The 21,335-nt window shown below is 42.2% G+C and overlaps 1 protein-coding gene across 2 annotated transcripts in view; it reads right to left on the bottom strand.

Annotated features, from left to right (window-relative positions):
- Positions 1 to 5,738: 5,738 nt before the first annotated feature.
- The window catches only part of PTPN21 (protein tyrosine phosphatase non-receptor type 21), a 36,587-nt gene continuing 20,990 nt past the window's right edge, over positions 5,739 to 21,335 (bottom strand). Inside the window, exons 8-20 of one of the 2 annotated variants that reach the window (XM_075192554.1) lie at positions 20,807 to 20,895; positions 19,384 to 19,471; positions 18,563 to 18,639; positions 16,276 to 16,380; positions 15,468 to 15,522; positions 14,623 to 14,704; positions 12,285 to 13,744; positions 11,286 to 11,426; positions 10,765 to 10,986; positions 10,530 to 10,658; positions 7,600 to 7,834; positions 7,292 to 7,452; positions 5,739 to 7,209 (exon numbers count right to left, since the gene is read on the bottom strand). In XM_075192554.1, coding sequence (XP_075048655.1) covers positions 7,081 to 7,209; positions 7,292 to 7,452; positions 7,600 to 7,834; positions 10,530 to 10,658; positions 10,765 to 10,986; positions 11,286 to 11,426; positions 12,285 to 13,744; positions 14,623 to 14,704; positions 15,468 to 15,522; positions 16,276 to 16,380; positions 18,563 to 18,639; positions 19,384 to 19,471; positions 20,807 to 20,895 — 2,973 coding nt within the window. In that variant the 3' untranslated portion in view covers positions 5,739 to 7,080. The remainder of the gene's footprint in view (positions 7,210 to 7,291; positions 7,453 to 7,599; positions 7,835 to 10,529; positions 10,659 to 10,764; positions 10,987 to 11,285; positions 11,427 to 12,284; positions 13,745 to 14,622; positions 14,705 to 15,467; positions 15,523 to 16,275; positions 16,381 to 18,562; positions 18,640 to 19,383; positions 19,472 to 20,806; positions 20,896 to 21,335) is intronic. The other variant, XM_075192555.1, reaches the window with a different exon arrangement.

A 21,335-nucleotide genomic window follows, 5' to 3' on the forward strand; every position in this document is an offset into this window, starting at 1 on the left:
CTGCCCAGAGTGATACATAAAATGTTGTTGTCACAATGCAGAGCTCTCAGGTTAGTGTCAGAGGAGCAGTTATTGCTGGATGAACTATCTGTATTCAGGGCTCAGACACTGGTTTATTTATTAATAGGAGGAGAGGTTATCTTTAAAGTGTCCCCGTCCTCTGGTCCCACTACAGCGGCAGCCATGTTGGCCACTGATCCAGTATTCACTAGAGGTCCGAGGCATGAGGCACTTTAGCTTTTAGTGTATTAAACGGCTGAGTTTGTTTCCTGCCGCTGCCTTTGCTCTGTACAGATGTTATTAACTCCTTCAATGCACAAAAATTTCAACTATTTTTGTCCTATTTAAAGAGATTTCTTGTAACTATTAAACAAATTATTTTTCAATAAAACTTTTAGAACCAATTTACAGTTTGTTTCATCTGCTGTACATTACCAATTAAACAAGATTGGCAAAATGTAAGAGTACAATAATCCCTAAACCCCTCACATGAAGTGTGGGTCTCACTGCCCCCGAGCGTCAGTCCTCTGAGCTGTTGGAATGAATTATAACACAGTTCAGATTCCCAAGTAATTTATAACATTAGTTCTCACCCATATGTAGCAAAACTATTTTTATACTTTCATGGCTGCTTTACCTATACAATCGCATCACATGCAAGGTTGTTTCCCTGTTGGTTTCCTATCCTCTAGCCCTGTGAGCTAACATTCTCCTGCTTCTCACTTTATAATGGAGAATGACTGTCCATGCAACAACCCTGATTACTATTTAATCCAAAATGAAGAATTACCAACGAGTAGGAAAATAATTCCCTAAGGCTCTGCTCCCTCTGTTACTCTCACAGCCCTGGATGTAAATTGGTAGGGGGGGGGGGGGGAAGTTGGTGAACAGGAGGACCAATCACAGGCTGCAAACAATAGATTACAGCTTGCAATTGGTCTCCTGCTCACACCTTCCTCCACGGATATTTAATGTTGGCTAGAAAGAATAATTTGCCAGTCCCATATAATAGAACGAGCAGAAGCACGGGGGGCTGCATATAGCGCTCTAGCGGGAGAAGGTTTCCCTAGATCAGTGATGGCTAATCTGTGACACTCCAGGTGTTGTGAAACTACAAGCCCCAGCATGCTTTGCCAGTAGATAACTAGCTGATAGCTGGCAAAGCATGCTGGGGTTTGTAGTTTCACAACACCTGGAGTGTCACAGGATAGCCATCACTGTCCTAGATGGTAGTGCAGCTGTCAGTGGGAGAAAAAAAAAAAAAAATCTATCTCCAGTATTAAGTTGGCCATACATGGGCCCACTCCCAGATGGGGGGGGGGGGGGAACCACACAAGAGCGACCAGTGGGTACACCAGAGCCACATGAGTGAGCGACCAGTGGGTACACCAGAGCCACATGAGTGAGCGACCAGTGGGTACACCAGAGCCACATGAGTGAGCGACCAGTGGGTACACCAGAGCCACATGAGTGAGCCTGGACAATAACCACACATCTAGACCCGGTCTATATTATCAGATTTACCATCCGTCCCCGTGGATAGAGCCCAATCAGACCACGATCAGCAGACCCTGTGATTTCTAGTCAGCAGCTCTAAAACTGAGCATCAAAATCACAACCTTATATCAATAAGAAACAGAAAATAACATAGGTCTATACTTGCAAAATTTGTAAGATCTCTACAGTTCGGCACAAGACAGAAAGACGGATGTAGCTGCTCAGCTACAAAGGCGCGAGTTCTAGAGGGGGCTCCGAAACAAAGACAAAACATTAGGCATAATAATTAAAGTACAATGTATATAAAATGTAATGTATGTTAATGGGGAAAAAAATGAAGTAAGATGTACATTAAAGACAAAACACATTAATATTAACCTCTATTAAATAAATGAATCTAGACTAATTATATATATATATATATATCATAAATGTTAGTTACTCACCAAGTGCTTCATATCACTCCCAAGAAATTGCAGAAGGTCCCCGGTAACTTGTCTGCTGCATTTGCTGTTCCTAAAGTCATAAAAACACTAGAGCCAAAAACTAACGGTGGACATTTTGTTGAAGCCGAAGTTAATTAAAACAGAGCCCCAAAAAAGTACGATTGCAGACAAAGGATTAGTTTTTGGGTTTTTTTTTAAATTCAGGCACTAACGAGGAGGTTCCTAGAAGCTGTTTCCTCCTCCTTAATCACACAACTGTAGTGATTGGAGTATGAGGGGGGGGGGGGGTTCTGGGCAGAGGGAATCCCCCTCCCCATCTTATGTGGTGCTGAACAAAGACTCCAACACAGGGGTAACTGCTCCAAATATTTATTTCCATGGCAAAAATATACTATGTTCATTTTGCATAAAATATCACATATATTACATATTTGGTAGAACAATCGCTGTACATATAATAGAGTGGTACTGATTGTACATTATCATACATTAATCTGAGTAATGTAATGTTTAGGTGAGTCTGGTCTGTATTACAGCCGATAGAAGAAATGCCGGTCTCTGTACATCACTCCATATTATACACAACTTATCTTTTATCATACATTAAACAGTCTACGTACTGGGCATTGTTTCACCCTGCGAGGTTTGCTGTAGAATCGTGTTGTGTATACAGTATAATCTCACCAGTTTATACACATTCTGTACATCACTTGCTCCGTATCATAGATACACCCACATACTGTAACCACCAATCAGCCTCCATAAAACATAGTTTTAAACATATTGAGGGACTTATAAAGTAATTGCACAGAAAAGATAAGAACAATATGTTTAATTTCTTTTTCTAAACCCGATTGGTTGCTATGAGTTACAGCTCCTTTCTCTATGCACTAATTTTCATAAACGTCTTCGGGACGACCTGTAGGGGTAATACCCTAAGGAAACACAGGGGCTTAGTGACCCACCATCCAGGGAGGTTCTGTCCGATTGGCCGGTCCAACGCTCACTTGACGCCATTACTGCAAGTGACCGGCGCATGAGGGGGGTACAGAAAAAGGGCTCTTTGGCTTCAGCCAACACATATAAAGATAAAACATCACCCTTGAGATGAACGTAACCCCCTCGCTGTCACCAAGGGGGTTGGTATTTGCATCAAGGGCAGTTTTATTGGCGGTCAAATTCTCCATATAATATAAAAACAGAGAGCGTTCGTCAGAACCTTAAACACTACCGTCTTCATTTATCCATCATACTACAAAGCACATTGTGCAGGAAAATATATATATATATATATATATATATATATATATATATATATATATATATATATATATATATATATATATATATATATATATACACATATACGGAGGATTTATATCGGGTATGAAATGTTTTTCCCATCTTAGACAATCTCTCATCAAAGGTTCTGGGCTACGGACCAACTGGTAGCCACTCGCTAACATTCTTAGCCCACCTCGGCCCAACATCCATAACCAAACTCTGATCATCTCACTACAGAGATGTATAACCTGAAGACACAATCTCCAACATCACCACTTACCTTATATAGTACAGGTACGAAGACCTGTACCAACCAGACGTCAGCTTTCATTAGACAAAATAAAGGCTGAGTTTATTTGATTGGTTCCCTATAGACTACAACAGATTCCTGCCATAGACACCTGGGTATCGACCATCTGTCGTAACCTGAAAAAGTTTCCACTTTCACATCAGTGGCCCAAAATTTACAGCTTCCGCCCCCATCCTTCATATCACGTTCTCATGTACAGTATAGAAAATATTCAATGTTTATTTGCATAACATTCCTAATCACCGCCGGTCTGTGACATGTTCACCAAGGTCGATAGTTCTGAGATGTAGAAAAGTTCAACATTTCCATTACATCTACCAAATGCTCAAGTCTAGTTCTGGGTTATCTATGAGCTACCAAAAGGGGATTCGTGAGGAAGAGGGGGGCAAAATTCAGGGCCCAAAAATATATTAAGCAATGATCAACGTTTTGGAAAACTCTTGTGTACGTCCAATTAAAGCAAATCATAATGTTCTACGTGTGCTTTGTATAAGCAAAGTGTGAAAATTAGCTACAAGACATCAATTAATTAATAAAACTGAACCATTATAAACAAACAAAGTTGTTAACATTGACAAACCTAAGTAAACATTTAAGGGGGTTTTCCATTAAGAAGATATTTAAGGTATGATATAGGGCAATGTTTTGTGATCAAGTACACTCAACACATCAAGATTTGAGAATTTCCTTATACTTGGATAAATTAATCCATTTGACTGGGACAATTCCGCTTTTCTGTGTGTGTACAGCAGACTTCCTGTCTATATGCTTATTGGGACACTGGGGAGAGACAGCAGATTAGATTGCACTAAGCAAAAGAACTACATAATATTTTTTATTCAGTCAGTCATTAGGTCAACTTGAATTTTAAGTTCAGTGACCATCAAACACTGCTGTGTGTGTAGAGTATGAAGGAGGTGGTCAGCGCTCCTTCTAGGGGGGGGGGGGGGCCATAAAGCGTCTCACAATCATTCCGGAGACACTTTGCTGCACAGATTTTGATAGAAATCTCTGCATTTTTCCCCTCGTGCTCCACAGAGGTGCAACTAAAAATGAGCTAAGATTTCTAACGCAGTAACAGTAAAAACGCGCAGCTTAGGTTCTGAGGAACATCGCAGCTAATGGAATTCCCCCTAAGGGGCAGCTTTAATGCAGTGCGAGGTCCAGTGGGAGCCGCACGTGTTGTGCGGCTGCGCACGTTACGGTACAGAAACTTCCACTCACTTTTGCTCGCACGCTGCAAAAATTGCGTGAAGCTCCGGCGGTACTCGCGCTGAATTCAATCCACCCCTAAGAGTGTTATTGCAGGGTTCAAATATAAATGTATGCGGTAAATTTAAAAACCAAAGTGTCTTAAAGACAACTTTAACATTGCTCATCCAAACACCACACTATTTATCCACTAGCCCAGAGATATTCTACACTAATGGTAAAAGGAAACATTCTGTGTGAGAGCTATTTACTAACACGGCTGGAAGTTACAATCCAATTAGACAAAGGTTATCGTTAGGGCTCACTTACCATCACGGCATTAAGGCAAATAACTTACTCTAATCACAGAAGCCAATCACTCGCTCTTCATTATCCAACTTCAACTTTACAGATATAAAAGCCAATTGCTAACATTATTCATTCCCCCCAATTGTCTTTTCCTATTCATTGGTTTGTTTCCTGTTTTTATTGCTACTTTGCCAAACTAAAAAAAAAATTCAATAAGAATTTTACTATTAAAAAAAAAAAAAAAAAAAAAAAAAAAGCTACTGGCTGATTAGCTGCTCTGATTTAGTAAATAAACCACTTACTTTCTCCCAAAACACTGTGAGCTGCCTGTCTGATGTAGGATTAGGAGACAGTATCCTACAGCTGGGATACTGTAGGCAATATCATTTCCTAACCATGTCTTCTACACAGCTCTGCTCTATTTAATCCAGATTTAATAAAATTCTGGGAAACCTCTACTCCAGTTTACGGAATTTCAATGACAAAAACATTCCTATATTCCTGGAGTTGCGGCAGTACAGATACTTACAATCTCTACAATAACTTGTGATTGACAGATGGCTGGAGGTGTGGCCTTGCCCCGATAGTGATGAGGCCACGCCCCTTAGCTGTGCGTCACGATTTGAAGCGCTGCAATGTTGGGATGCACAAGGTACATGTTTTTCTTTAAATTAAATAATAAATCCATCCCACAAATGTACTGTTTTTTTCTTGACAGGTAGAGACATCATGAATTTTGAATAAATGTAATTTCTGTGTAACATCCGATAGAAACAGCAGGTAATTTCCGACACGACATACAAAACAATAAATGGATTGCTTTAGCAAGCTGAGCACCTCAATCACTTTTCCATGAAACCAAAACTACAATTCCAAAGGAGCGAGGAGAATTCACATGTTCAAAAGGCGGGAGTAAATTGTAGCAACGGATTTCACAATTCCAAACTAGAGAGGAATCTTTACCATCGCATTTTGAACACTTTCCCACAAATCTGGGTCAAGGCAGCTGTGGTTTAAAGGTTATATGTTGGGGGAAAAAAAAAGAAAATATATAAATTGATTGAGGTGTATTATAAGAATATAAAGAGGTTTTTTTTCTCCAATGTAAAGTTTAACTTTCCATAAAAATTAAGGAAACTTAAAAAATACAAATTATTTTTCCCACTTCAAATTCATCTTCATTTGTACAAAACCAAGGAGCACACATGCTGCCAAATTCATTAGTTAAGATAGGATTCCCAAAACATAGGCTCATGAATAAATCGGTAAGTAACCCGTAGGTTTTACCATTCGTATTTCAAGGCCAACTATGGGGTTACTGATCTAAAAAAGGAAAACAAAACCATTAAAAACATCCAAGCGTATAGCATAAAAGAATCCATTCCACTCGCCCTACGGGCCACATTCAACCCTTCGTTCTGACCCATTGTGGGTAGTTTGTTAGTAAAACAAGTGGCTGATTAAAAAAAAAAATTCCATGAGTTATAATATCTGCAATATCATAAATAAACTCAAATAACCAAAAAAGGAAGAAAAAAGTGCTTAAAACATTACAAGCGTCAGACTTGATTTCAACCAGTAAAATCAGAGCTGTATATAATACTGTTATCATGTGCACAGTCCTTTACACCCTGCTTGTGTAGTGCGGCCGACAAAGACTACAGCCAGGCATGTAACAAAACGGTCATATCACCACCTAGTGGTTGCAACTCTTCCTGTAGCTTTGGTGGAGAAAATTTAACTTTGTACATCCATCGAGATCCAAGATGGCCCCTGCTCAACCTAGACCCAGCTAATCTTTAGGAACGTCGGTAGCAGGCTATATTCCTTGGATTGACAGCTGTAGGAATGAAGGGTCTATTTAAACCTCAGTGCCACCCAAGTCCATCGATCCAAGTGTGGCCACATACAGTTAGTAGTAAATCGCCCAGCGATTTATCGACTTTAGCACACAAATGGCCTAATCTGCCTTTCCTCTACACCACCTGGGGGTCATTTCTGCCGTATCTCCTGCAGTAGCTGAGGAAGTCCAGAACGGGGGGTTCAGATAAGCCGGGAACCCTTCAGGAACTGAATGAGGACTTTGTATACAAATGTGTACTGAGCGATTGTCTGCACGGTCATCATCCGCTGGTGTCTCAGCATGTCCAGCACAAGAGGAATGTCCAGCATCTGCGGAGAAAACTTGTGTCATCAGGATGGTTTCAAATATACGTCGGGGATAATGAAAATGTTACAGACAACAAGGCCTCACCTCATTGTGTTCCAGACATGCAATCATAATCTCCGACAAGATGACCACCCCCGTCCGGCCAACACCTGCACTACAATGAACCAGGACAGGCGGGTTTGGACTCGTGGGGTCTCCTGTGCTGTTTGTATGCCGTCTCACCGACTGGATCTCTTCTAGATAGGCTGTAATAAAACACCACAATGTTAAACACTGTAGCAAAACATGTAATACATTGTATCACTCCGTGTTCCCCTTCCTATACGAGAATGCTTGTAACGTACAGTGGAACCCGGAGATATTTGGTGACATAAGAAATCTGTTGAACTTACAGAGAAAACCCTTCAGATCTTCTGGATGTCCGTGTTCCGGCCAGTCCGTGTACTGTAGGTGCCACACGGTCCTCTCTTGGCCAGTGAGAAGGTGCTTTATCTTGAGGCCGGTGGTAGCGTAACAGCCGGAGTCTGTGCGGAAACGGGTGGTGATCTTGAAGCGGCCGTAGGTGACCGTGTTGTGCCTTGACCCCAACCTTGGCCAGTATCGGTAACTCTTCTCTCGTCCTCCCTCCTGGTAGAGAAAGGCGAGAAGCAGGAGTGACTAGGTGTATATTGTGTTATCTACTAATATGTCCTGTGACGGAACAAAGAACAACACTTAACTCATCGTACCGGTTGGGCCAACCCAGTCCTACCAATGACTATTGCTCCTCTACAACCTTCGTTAGTCTTAGCGTATAACGCAACCTCCCCATTCCTCAAACACAATGGAAGACTCTGCTGATTAAACTACACCTCCATCCAAAACTTTTAATCTTGTTTTTGGGAGGAATTCACCAAGAGGGAGATCAAATACACAGTTTCACTCCTCGGTGCAGTGATTTACCTATACAGCAGGTCATCATCATCATCATCATCATCATTTATTTATATAGCGCCAACATATTCCGTAGCGCTTTACAATTGGGGACAAACGTAATAAACTAATAAACAAACTGGGTAAAACAGACAAAGAGGTGAGAAGGCCCTGCTCGCAAGCTTACAATCTATGGGACAATGGGAGATTGACACATGAGGTTAAGTATACATTTTGCATCTTGGCCCAGCCAGACTGCAAAGGTAAAAGTGACTCATAAGCTAAATGATCCCGTCACACAACAATGTTGGTCCGGGGGTAGTTGTCTTGTGTGAAATTGTGTAACAGGCTAAAGGTAGTGAGGTTAAGATGGTGGTTGAGGAATATTATAAGCTTGTCTGAATAGGTAGGTTTTCAGAGAACGCTTGAAAGTTTGTAGACCAGATAAGAGTCTTATTGTGCGAGGGAGAGAGTTCCATAGAGTGGGTGCAGCCCGAAAAAAGTCCTGTAACCGGGAATGGGAGGATGTAATGAGGGTGGATGAGAGACGCAGATCTTGTGCAGAACGGAGTTGCCGAGTTGGGAGATATTTTGAGACAAGAGAGGAGATGTATGTTGGTGCAGCTTTGTTGATGGCCTTGTAGGTTAGTAAAAGTATTTTATATTGGATTCGGTAGAAGACAGGCAGCCAGTGTAGAGACATACAGAGTGATTCAACAGAGGAATAGCTATTTGCAAGGAAAATCAGTCTTGCCGAAGCATGCAAAATAGATTTTAGGGGTTTGAGTCTGTTTTTGGGAAGACCAGTAAGGAGGGAATTGCAATAGTCAATGCGGGAGATGATTAGTGCATGAATTAAGGTTTTAGCAGTGTCTTGTGTGAGATATGTGCGGATTCTGGAAATGTTCTTTAGATGTATGTAACATGATTTAGATATAGAGTCAATGTGGGGAACAAAGGATAGGCGTGAATCAAGGATTACACCTAGGCAGCGAGCTTGTGGGGTGGGATTTATGGTCATGTTATCAACAGAGATAGAAATGTCAGGTATGCTCTTGTTGGCGGGTGGGAATATTATTAACTCTGTTTTAGAAAGATTAAGTTTGAGTTGACGAGAGGACATCCAAGATGAAATGGCAGAAAGACAGTCAGTTACACGGGACAACACAGATGTCGAGATATCAGGAGAGGATAGATAGATTTGGGTATCATCCGCATAGAGATGATACTGAAAGCCAAAGGAACTTATTAGATTTCCAAGAGAAGCGGTATAGATAGAGAACAGCAGAGGACCTAGCACCGAGCCTTGTGGTACTCCAACTGATAGGGGAAGCGGAGCAGATGTGGCTCCAGAGAAATTAACAGTGAAAGAGCGATTAGAGAGGTAAGATGAGAACCAGGATAGAACTGTGTCTTGAAGACCTAGGGATTGCAGCGTTTGTATGAGAAGAGAGTGGTCAACGGTGTCAAATACAGCCGAGAGATCAAGGAGAATTAGGAGAGAGTAATGGCGTTCAGTCTTAGCAGTGATCAGATCATCAGGTCCCACTAAATGCTACAATGGCAGCCGGCTTCTTTACCTCTACTACCGATGCCCGATTCAGACTGCCACTTCTCTGTGAACTTTCATCCGTGGTGAAGGGAGGGTGATGCCAGATTGGAGAATCGCTCCAATGAAAGGGAAGTAGAACTGTGTATTTGAATGTATGTTGGTAAACTCCAAGCAATTTTGTGTTGAGTTGCTCTATAATTCATAGGAGGATTCTCTAAATGTTGGAGAACCTTTATGTAATAATTACGCTATAGATCTCGTTACACCAGATGCAAGTAGTTCACTCAAAGCTTTATATTGTTTCCTTGTTATGCGATCTAGATTCGTTACACACAATCGCTGCTGTCATGTGACAGCTGTATTAAAATAGTATTCATTGGTAAACAGGAAAACATGCTCATTACATGAAGTGCTGTGTTGGCATAAACGGCCATAACTTGGTTTACACTATGACATCAGAACCAAATGCAGAAAGTGAGGGATGCAAAGAAATAAAGCATGTCCCTGTAATCCTCTTAGACCAGAGGCTAGACCATCTGTGGCTTGCTAAACGTTGGAACTACAAGGCTTGGGCTGGCATGCTATAAATCTGTTTTATAACAGCGGCTGAGTCACGGGTTGCCAAATAATACTTTCAAAAATTGGGTAAGAGGGATACAGGACAAAACACTCAAATGGCAAAGCATGCCATGTCAGTTATACTTGACATCCCAAAGTAAAACGGGAAATAAAAAGGTGGGGGATAGGTACTGGTGAGAATGAGTGCAGGTTTGGTCAACTACTTAACACAATATAATAATAGACTAAATTCTAAAGTTCCTTTGCTATTTTTAGTCTTCTGGTACCATCATGACTCACCTCTTCCAGCGTTACCATGGCAATTATGGCCACACCCTGTTCCCAAACCATCTGCCAGAAGTCTTGGCACGTATTCTGCATGGGACCTTGCGTAGCAATGTAATCCCACTCCATGCCACCAACAGTCACCTGCGGATATTAAAGCAAACGTTAATTACAGCCAAAAACATTAACAAATTAGGACTGACGCTCTTCAGAGATGTGGGAAGAAATGGGACGGAGGTCAAGGTGTTACCTTTATGTGGGAGGCATTGATGTAGCCGGTATTGTTCTCTTTTGTTGGGACTAATTCCACACGGGTGTCGTCATACGGCAGCACATCCTGGAACCGGTTGCGTTCTGCGTTCTCTGGGAGCCGCGCTATGGAGCACTCCGTGTCCGGCAGACGTTTTTTGAGGGTCTGCTCGTACTCCGTGAATACCATTCCCTGCTCCAGCCGTTGCTCTAAGATCTTGCACTGGGAAATGTACAAAGGAGGTCAGACCAACGTCCATGGCTTTGTTACCAAAACCAAAAATTGTACCTCTGTAACCAAACCCCAAACCCATCCGCCTAGTGACCACAAAGTGCCGCTACGGGCAGTGTATCCCATAGAACTCTGCAGCCATCGTACAGGCGGCTCTACCAGCAGTAAGTCTTTAGTCCACACTGCAAAGAGTTCACTGTCCTGGTAAGTCAGTTGAAGACAGTGCACAAATATATACAGTATAATCCTTAAAGGGTTTACCAATTATAGATTAACAAGATACTAATTACCCGCTCATCGTTTGATGCCCTGATTGGTTCCTCTCTCTCTTCATCCGGCAGGGGAATCCTGGGCAGCGTTAAACCATTCCAAGCAGCTAGTTTTAGAGGCCCCATTTTTTTAGCTTCTGTTCGGTTACCTTTTTTTATGCCCTGCAGACGACAAAAAATATGACGAGTAAAAAAAAAAGAAAAAAGAAAATTGAAGATACATCGGAGTAAATTCATTAAAAAAAAAAAAAAGGGATACAGTATTTTCTATTTTGTTTCAGATTATGGAATCTTACTAGCAACACCCCCCCTCCCCCACTTGATGTCCAGCGACGCTGTCATTCAGGGGACACTGACCCACCTGCTCTTCTGATTGGCCAGTGCTGCTCTCCACACATTATAACCCCCAAAGGGTCAAACATTCCCTCATAAAGAATGATTAGTCATTAGGCAACCACCAGAAGAGGGGAGTATCTCCTGGTGCCCACCCTGACATTTTGGGATAAGTGGTTGTACTAGTAGAATATTTAAAAAAAGGGAACAGCTAATAAAAATTGTTATTTAATAGACAAGCACCATCCACAATGGCCAGCAGGTGGCGATAGGTCACCACTGAGAATGAACCGCACGTTGCTATTTTAGTAAATTTACAGTTTATAATACTCCTGTTGCAATGACAAAATATAATAAAAAAACAAACCATAAAAAATAAAAACCATCCAATCAGGACCAAGGTGACTTTAGGGTTTTTAAAAATGTTAAGTTTGAACTGACATTTTCCCATGTGAAATGATCATATTAATGTCCACATATACTAAAAACAAGTTATATTCCCACACACTCCAATTGAGACAAAAATAGTATATTTATAATAAGGGAAATTGTTCTAAAATTGACATTATTGTTGTTTTATCAATTGTTTCTCCTTTCTTTTGAGAAATGATGCCCCACTCGCCCCAGAGTAACGGTGGCGTAGCCCAGAAAGACATTACCAATCTTTTGTACTACAAGTCTACTTACTCCTGAAGGTGGAAGACCTTCGACAATATCCTTCTTGCTGGACAGAAAATCAGATACCGGCCTCTTTTTCGTAGGATCCTTTTTGACTCGGTACCTGACGTTAACGGCCGTGAGGTCAGACTCGGACACTGAAGGAGGAATGGCACCATTCTCTCTCCTACTGGTCAACAGATCTCCACCGAATTGTACCGGGCTGACCGCTGGCAGTTTCCTCTCTTTCTCCACCTCCGCTGGTTTGTGTTCATAGATATGTAGGTGATTCACCGGCATGGAACTGTACGGGTAGCTCTGTTCTGACTCATCAGGGTAGGTCTCAATCACTGTCCGCAGTTGGGATCGGTCATAGAGAGGCGTCTGAGATACATTCGTTCTATTGTCTTCTTCATTGTCCTCTTCGTCATCCTCGCTGCTGTGAATAAGCATGGTGGCATCCGAAAGAGATTTCTTGTGACCGTACCTCCCTCGGTCTTGTTCTGCACCCTGCTCCTCTTTTGTACGCTCTACGTAAACATTAGTCTGCGAGTCTGTTGGCATGACCCTCGGTGGTGCCACGTTGGCTGCCGACGTGGTCCTCTCTTTCACCCTCATCCCATCGAAGCTATGAGTGAGCCCTGCGATCTCAATGCTGTTCCGCTTCTGCAGCTGGGCGTGGCGTGCCGCAGTCAGCGGCTCACTCACTTCTTGCAGAGAATGAGCCACCGGCAGACTGTCCTCCTGGAACATTTGTACAGAATGGTGGACTCGTCTGGTGATCAGGTCCGGATTACTGCTGCTGGCGTGGTGTCGGGTCAGATCTGGGGTGCTGTTGGTCGGGCGCGGGTACGGATATGGGGGTGGCGGCCGGTAGACCTGAGTTTTCATGATGTTGGAGGCCGTGTAGTCTTGAGCTTGAAGCTGGACATTGGTTAGCTCTGGCACACTGACCGCTCCTACAACCGGGCGCCGTTCAGCCTGGTAAGGGTAAGGAGACTGGCTGTGAAAACTGTAGTTCAGGTTGAAAGGATAATGATGGGACTGGGGGGAGGTGAACTGGGCGTGCTCCCGGATTTCAGGTTGGCTGTAAACCAAGGCATCTGGCCGGCTGTACGCATAAGAATTGCCAATGTTGAGATTTCTCATAGAGTGACTCTGTCTGTCCGAGTGCATCACACCCCTGTTCAGCTGCCTCATCACAGTCTCATAATCGGGGGTGGGACGATAGGAGGGCGGGATGAGGGCGCTGTGGCGGTGGGAGGGGATGTACTCCTGCCTCATGATGTCACTTCCTGTGATGCTGGGATTGGAGGACATGGGCGAGGGCTGCATATAGTGTTGTTGGGTGTTGAGGGAGTTGGTGCTGTGAGCGCTGTAGACGCTGCCGTTGCGGATTCTGCCGTTATAATCGTGTGGGCTGCGGTCCAGGCTGGTCTGGGAGTGATAGTAATATCCATTCTGATTGCTCACAAACACTGGGAGGTTGTCTAATGGAAACAAAATAAAATGCATTAACACAGAGTGAGATTAAGAAATGATCTCTTATGCGCAGTCCTATCTACACCATAGAAACATCATTTCTCTATATAATAAAAGGTTAACACATAGTAACTATAAGGTTACAGTATTGTAATTTAGGTACAGCAGCCAAACGTAGCATTTCCACACTCCCGACCCAACACACAAATAAAACCTTTTCCTGAATATAGGAATTATACGTCGTACAGCAGAGAAAAGGCAGCGGAGCAGGACTTGCAGGGACTTACTAGGCTTGGGGACCGGGGACATCCGCCCCCTGGGCCTCTCCCACAGGGGACTGCCTTGGGCTGCGTCACCTGCAATTTTTTCCCTTTAAAATATTCCTAATAGGCTGCCGAGTTGAGTCCTCCCCCCCCCCCCCGGCTAAAATTTGCCAGCCCTCCCCTGAGTGTTTGGGCCTCACGTTGATTCATGCACAGAACACAAATAGTTCCTTGTTGTAGACAAATCCATCAATGTTTACAGGGGACGGATACCCCAGCCGAAAATTCTATTGGTTACAGCAGCAGGAACACCTGACTGAAAAGAATATCACAGGATTGGATGTGAGCTGATCATGTGACTGTCACATGTATCACGCCCCTTTTCAGCTAAGTATCCCCCTCGCACCCATTGGTATCCATCCAATTTAAGTGCAGTGGATTATAGCAATGCCACTGAGAGACCCTGGCTTAAATCAGAGCGTCAGCTCCTTGTGGGCAAGAGACGGTTTTCCAGACAAGATCAATTAGACGGGGAAAGAGATCTGCTCTAAAATAAAATCATGGTCCTCTCATAGTTGTCAATAGGAGATCAAAAGAAGAAAAGCAAACAAACTACTGATCACCTTGGGAGGAGGTATGAGGTTCATTGTAGTGTCCGTTATAATGCATCTGGGGAGGAGGCATCATATATCCCTGGTGCTTTTGCTGCAAAATACAAAATAAAACATAATGATCGGACACTTATCTCTGAAACGGAGACGACGTGATCACTTTAACAGGCAGGTGATGGTTTGAAAGGGTACCTATAAGCAGTGTAATGGACGTTAAAGGTCCAGGTTTGATAAACCAGAGGTGGCGGATGTCTATTGTCCCACCGTGGTCCCGCCACAGAATCCACAAGATTGGCAGTGAGATCTCAGAGTGTGGAATAGAAGATCACATTGGATTGGGTCATTACGGGGAATATTGGTGAATGTGGTGGAACATATCCCCTATCATCACTAATCTCCAAAAGCACCAACGAGCCCCAGCTGCTAGATATTGTACAATATCCCAATCACATACGTGACCCAACTGGCTCTTGTCAGGTTGTGTGTGGAGAGTGTATAGTTTTAGTCACCCAGTACAGCTATAATCTATTTTATGTAGGTCTATGGGGCTGCAGTTATTATCTCTGTTGCTTTTTTTCCCCAGTATTAACAGCCTGTCACGTAATCACTGGCTCCATTATCACTTATTCATTTAGGTAACCAGACAAACTGGAGCCTGAGAGATCACCAAGCAGGGTCGACTGCTGTGCAAGGCTCTTGTACAGACACAGTCATCCAAATCAACAGGGGGTAGGGGGATAAAAACATTTGACTTGTCGTTTTATTTTTGTGACATTTATTAAAGGATTGTAATACAACAGAACACAACCTTGGTATCTGTATAATAAACACGATACAGTCATTGACCGGTGTCTTACCAGTGACATTCTTGTTGATGACCTGCGTCGCACCGGATTTACCGCCTGGGTTTGCCTGAGGACAGAAGAAGGTTTCCATGACTTACGTTCGACATAACAATACCGAGGACACTATATAATATATAAAATTAATTTTCTCAAAAGCAAAAGCAGATATAATATATCATCACACCAGCTCGGAACATCTATTTGTGTTATAAAGAAGACATTAAAATCCATACATCTGTGGGGACATTTACTTAAAGGAGGTATCAGGCAGTAATGGAGTCTGTCTTAAAAATAAAATAAAAAATAGGTTCCCTTTATAACACACCGGATATAGATTTATTAGTTATTATACCTCAGTTAACGCCTATGTATAATGAACTCAAACAAGCAGTTCATTATAATGTTGAAAACGACTAGGTACCTGTCCCATTTGTATTAGAGCGGAGATAACCTTTATATATAATAAATATGTTTGGCCATAGATGTTCCACATTACTAGCTATATTGCAGCAAATTATTAAGCAGAATTGCCAGTACACGATAAGGCAACCCATGGCTCATGCACTACCAGTCCCAGCATGCAAAGTCTGCAATAACAGCTTCTACTAGCTGGATAATGAGCGATGCTACAACCCTTAGCTGCCTGCCCTTTACATGACAGCCATATTGTCGAGGTCCAGTACAGAAGACAGAAGCTTAAAGCAGCAAAGCAGGAAGTACACAGACCACATGCTACAGGATCTCCTAGAGAGCCATTTACAGGCTTCCTGTCCAGGGGAAACCATCCCGAGGAATGTCAGGGTGTATTTCTCCAGCTCACCCTTTGGGAAAACAAGGACGGGACAGAATTGGAAAGCGTTGGAAGGAGAGAAGAGAGAGAGATTTCTGGGTCCCAGTCGCAGGGGGAGGAGGATCTGGGGAGACCCTGAGGACAAAGATATGCAGAAGTCAAGACGAAGCAGAGAAGACCACTCAGCCCCTATTACCTGCTGCACCACCCAAAACGCTCAACAGGGGGAGCCCTGCTGCTGAGTCTAATAAGAAGCTCCCGGAGTCCTGCCTATGTATTATCTATGCATGGAAACACAGGTGTGGGCAGAGCTGAAATGCTAATGTCAAACAATCCAGTGCTTTGATTGGCTACAGGTTGTTTAAGCCACACCCACAACATCTCCTGCATCTCCATGCATAGCCAGTTATGAATAATAATTACAATAGTTTCTCTGACCCTAGATAAACGCAGGATAAGGAGTACTTTAATATTATCCATAGGTCCTATATAGTCTGCATGCTTTTCTGGAGACAATGTTATAAGTGCGGCATTCTCTATAGACTACTGCCATGTGGCCATTCAATCAGTGGAACGGAGGGTTAAAAACAAGTGGAATTAAAAGGAGGAAAATCTCTTTACCAGGATAAACAACAATTATCTCTGCAATATTTGAGAATGATTATTAAGCCAAGTTCAAATTTGTTTCAAATTACTTGACCAGCAATGTGAGGTTTAAAAGTTAAACATTGTAGCAATAATTACACTGTGCTAACATGCTGATGTGTTTTCTATTTGACACTTTTTTCACTAATTGTTTATAAACCTGAAGGTAACTTGATTTAATCCCAGTGTTCAGATCATTTCTGTTGACCGCAGAGGATTTAAATATTATTTTAGACATTAGTAAATATGAAAACATTATTGTTTAAAATCCAGTTCTATTTTTTTGTGAATCTGGCTCTAATGATTGTCCCAGAAGCAGAATATTTCTGTGTAAGAGACATTACTGTAATCCGGGCTACATATGTTATCACTAATTCCGGCCTTGCTGGCCGGAGGGGACAGATGGCAGATGCCCCGTAGTGTAGGTCTATTATACAGAGGACTTGGATTATACAGAGAGCAGAGTGACAGGTGTGTGAGTCTTACACAACACTATGACAAAGGCTCCTCTGTCTGCCACGTGTCCCTGTTTACACACAGGGATATAAAGGACAAGTGTGCACAGATAACAGCTGCCATCGTAGACATAAATGTCACTTTCACAGAGGGCTCTGCCGATCCCAAGTCCAAATACCTTCAGCGGCCACATGTGAGGCCATCAGCCTCTAACCATAAGTGACAAACAAAGAGCCTCCTTACAGCAGCAGGTATTCACATGCTCACATCTATATAATAGCAGCTTTATCCAACAGATAGCAAGGAATTGTGGGAGGGATCTGACCGCAGCCGTACATAACACACGATTCAGAGTCCTCTCCCCTGAAACCATTGATCCATAGCTTGCACTGGTGAGATCTAACAAGTTTGAAACGGATTGGAGTTATTACTTTGTTTTTCTCACATATTAATACTAGCGAGCCAGGGATTCTCTAGTACATGAGGCAATCGGAGCGATTTGTCTCAATTTACCTAGTGTTGAAGTTTCATTTCACAGTCTTGCTTCAGTGCAAAAAATGCTTATTGTAACCTAGTGGTGAGCATGTGAATACCTTTACCTGCTCTAGGAAGACTCTTTCTGAATTATTTACTACAGAAATAACATCAGTTTTAGAACAAATAGGAAGGGGATGGAATTAATATACAATGATGATCAGAGAGACAGTGGATATGGCAAATGATTTTTTTTTTTTTTAAAGTTTTTTATAAAAGAAGGTTTATTTATGGTGACCATCAACCAGTGAATTTCCCATTGGTGTTCAGGAAGATCCCAACAACCTCCACAGAAATTTCCCCTGACGTTACCCACTACCCAAAAAAAAACTATAGGGAACTGTAGGGAAAGGACTGGTACGGATGTATAAACATTCACCTAGGAATCCATTCTACAATGTGCTAATGACAGATTGTAACTGCGATACAAGTACTAGAACATTTCCATAAAAGGATTGAAGGTTGGGTTTGAGGTGGGGGATCCGTTTTGTTCCACAGCCAAGATACATTCATGCACCCTCTGTGGTAGAATTGATAGTAAACGTTTTATTTTCAGCTGTTGGAGAAAACAGAACAGACCTCCTGTCCATTTCTACAGAGACGCCAGCGCCTATAACCGTCTGTACTACGCTACATTACAGTCGTGTGCACAGAGCATCGCGCAGCCTTGTGGCGTACTCACAGATTACAGTTCATCCTGTAGAACTTGTGTCTGGCCACGCACATCCTCCACACGTATTTGGCAGTTTCCATGTCCTCCTAAGAGAGCAAAACAGGAAAATTTAATGGAAAATAAAATGTATAACATCCACCTGCTGCCAGATCCAAAAACACGTCCCATCACGTTCCGGCTAACCGTGTACTGAGGCTCCGACATGTGACATGAACAGACAGATTGTTTTCTAGTGAAACAGTCTCCGAATATGTATTCCCAACATCACATATCCTGCAGTCCTATCAATCCTGATAAAAGGATCAATACATCTGAAGGATAGAGGCATCAATGGTATTTAGACTGTAGTAGAGAGCATTCCCATATGCCTCTTGCTGGTATTTCCAGAGTGTAGATTGCCCAAGTGTGTTCACACTGTGACAATGTATTATACTCCAGCAATGCGCTCAGGATCTATGTATAGGCACCAACGTCTCCTGTAGCGCTGTACAATGTACATACAGAACATAGAACAAGTTTTAGGAAAATCTGCTCTATATTAATGAGAACTATATACAAAAGGTTTCTGTTTGCTAAATATAGTTACAGAGCCTACAAATATTATTCAACACCTTTGGTATTTTTCACTATTTTCTGATATCATGCAATCATAACGGACTTATTTGGGAATTCTTACCACTATCCAACACAAACTTACTAAATTCCCAGTAACGTAAAACAATAATTTCCCCCCGCTGTTTTGACAATTTCCAGATAAAAGAACACTGACTGTTTCCTATTGCAGCTCACAAATATGATTAAAAAAAAACCAAAACAAAATGAACACTCACTGTCTGAAATTGGATCGTTTCCTCTTTACTGGCCAACTCCAGAGTGAAAAAAGATTTGTTATGAGACATGTTTGCGATATCGAGCCACCTACAGACAGAAGAATCAGATCAGGGAGCAATGAGTCAGATGCTTGGGAAACTCACTAGTGCAGATACACAAACACATTCGACACATTGTAACACAGGCTGCAAAGTGTTGAAGAAATTCTCAACTTCATAATAACAGAAAAAAAAAATCATTTAAGTTTAAACCGCTATTAAATAATTTACAGATTGCAAAGTGCCTTGTGATTACTATGGCAACCACAGTCATATGACATAGGCTTTGGAATATTTGTAGCATTAAACCCATCCCCACTTCCTTAATCTGCCACCACTTGACCACAAAGGATCTTGGTGACTGACTGGCTCAAACTAAGATCGGGTCGTAGTTGCTAATTATACAGGTGCCACTTCCAACTGAAGTGTTGTAACTAGTCCTTGTTTCAAATCTCCCACTAACTCTGCAGTCGGCGAATGAATGATGCTGTCTGCCAGGCAGTGGGAGATCTGCCCACCACATTACTCTGCAGCCACAGCAGAGGCCAGTGAATGGACAGGACGGGACGCTTCAACTTTGTAGAAGATTTAAGAGATTCTATTAGTTCATCCACTTCAAGTACAAAGGTATAAAAGTCAGTTATAACTTCAAGTGTGGCGTCTACTCTGATCTCCTCATGAACCTGGTCAAGTAAGAATCTAAACAGTTTGTTCTTATTTTATTTCACTGTTTAAAAAATAAGAACACACAATCGTTCTAGTTGCTGGTTATTAGGAAGAGTCTCCAGATCTGTATTATATTCTACTCTTGAAAGTCTATAGCTGTCTCGTCAATACACACTGTCCGAAATAAAGTTTTACAATTCATGGGGTCAAAAAGATTAATAACTTATTAAGGAAGTTGCAGGCAGTTAGAGTGGAAGTGATATTGTAAACTTGTTTTTTTAGAACTGTAAAGTAAAAATGAAAGAAAAAAAAAAGAAAGAAGAAGTTGAAATTAAAAAAACAAAAACAAAGATCACACAACTTGCCGACGTGGTTCACGTGTGTCCCAGATCACCAACATTCCCATGTCGCAGTCATCGCTACACTTACGGGTCGTCTGGTTTAAAACAGGCCAAGAGAATGCGAAGGAACCCTCCGAGTCTTATTTGTATGAGTGGGAAACTTACAAGGTGGGGAGGGGGGGGGGTATCCACTGCCACTTGATCTGTTTGAAACAGGCCCCGCGATAAGTGTAGGTAGGAGAGCGTCATTGGGTCATTACGCTCTTGTCTTTTAGCTTAACGCCTTCAAATCCACCCAAAAAGGTAAATTTCTAACTGTCAGTTCTACTTTATCTTGTTCGGATTTCATTAACTGTATAAACAATTCGGACACTCACCGGAATATAACGGGTGGTCTGCCATTTTTGTGTCTGACAAAGATACCATTTAGACAAGCCCCGATGGAAAGGTCGGTACCTTGGCTGTCCTGGGAACAGGAGATCAAATAAAAATCAAACTCAGAGTAACTCCCCTCCTTACACCCCCCACCCCCATAAAATCCTAAAGTACATAGGATCAGTCTGTTACATGAAGCAAACATCCGGTTCACACAGAGGCTCTTGGTGCAGTAGACTAAGAAGATCCATAGCACGCGATAGGACTGTAGAGTTCGGGACGGTCTGCATTACGCTGGTTTGTGATGCAAAGAAAACCGTGAATTCAGCGCTTTGCGGCTCTGTGATTCAAGTGACATGGGAGTTCCAGGTGGGTGGGGGGGCTAATTGATATATGTAATGGGAAATTAATATTAAGAAGGGGTTAATCAAAAGTGGGCACTCCCTTAAATACATTCTTTCATTAAATATTTAAATCAAATAAAATATGATATGACTGTTGTTCTATTTATGGACTAAATCTGTTAATGAG

The sequence above is a fragment of the Mixophyes fleayi genome, chromosome 12, assembly GCF_038048845.1.
Source record: "Mixophyes fleayi isolate aMixFle1 chromosome 12, aMixFle1.hap1, whole genome shotgun sequence".
Taxonomy (NCBI): Eukaryota; Metazoa; Chordata; class Amphibia; order Anura; family Limnodynastidae; genus Mixophyes; species Mixophyes fleayi.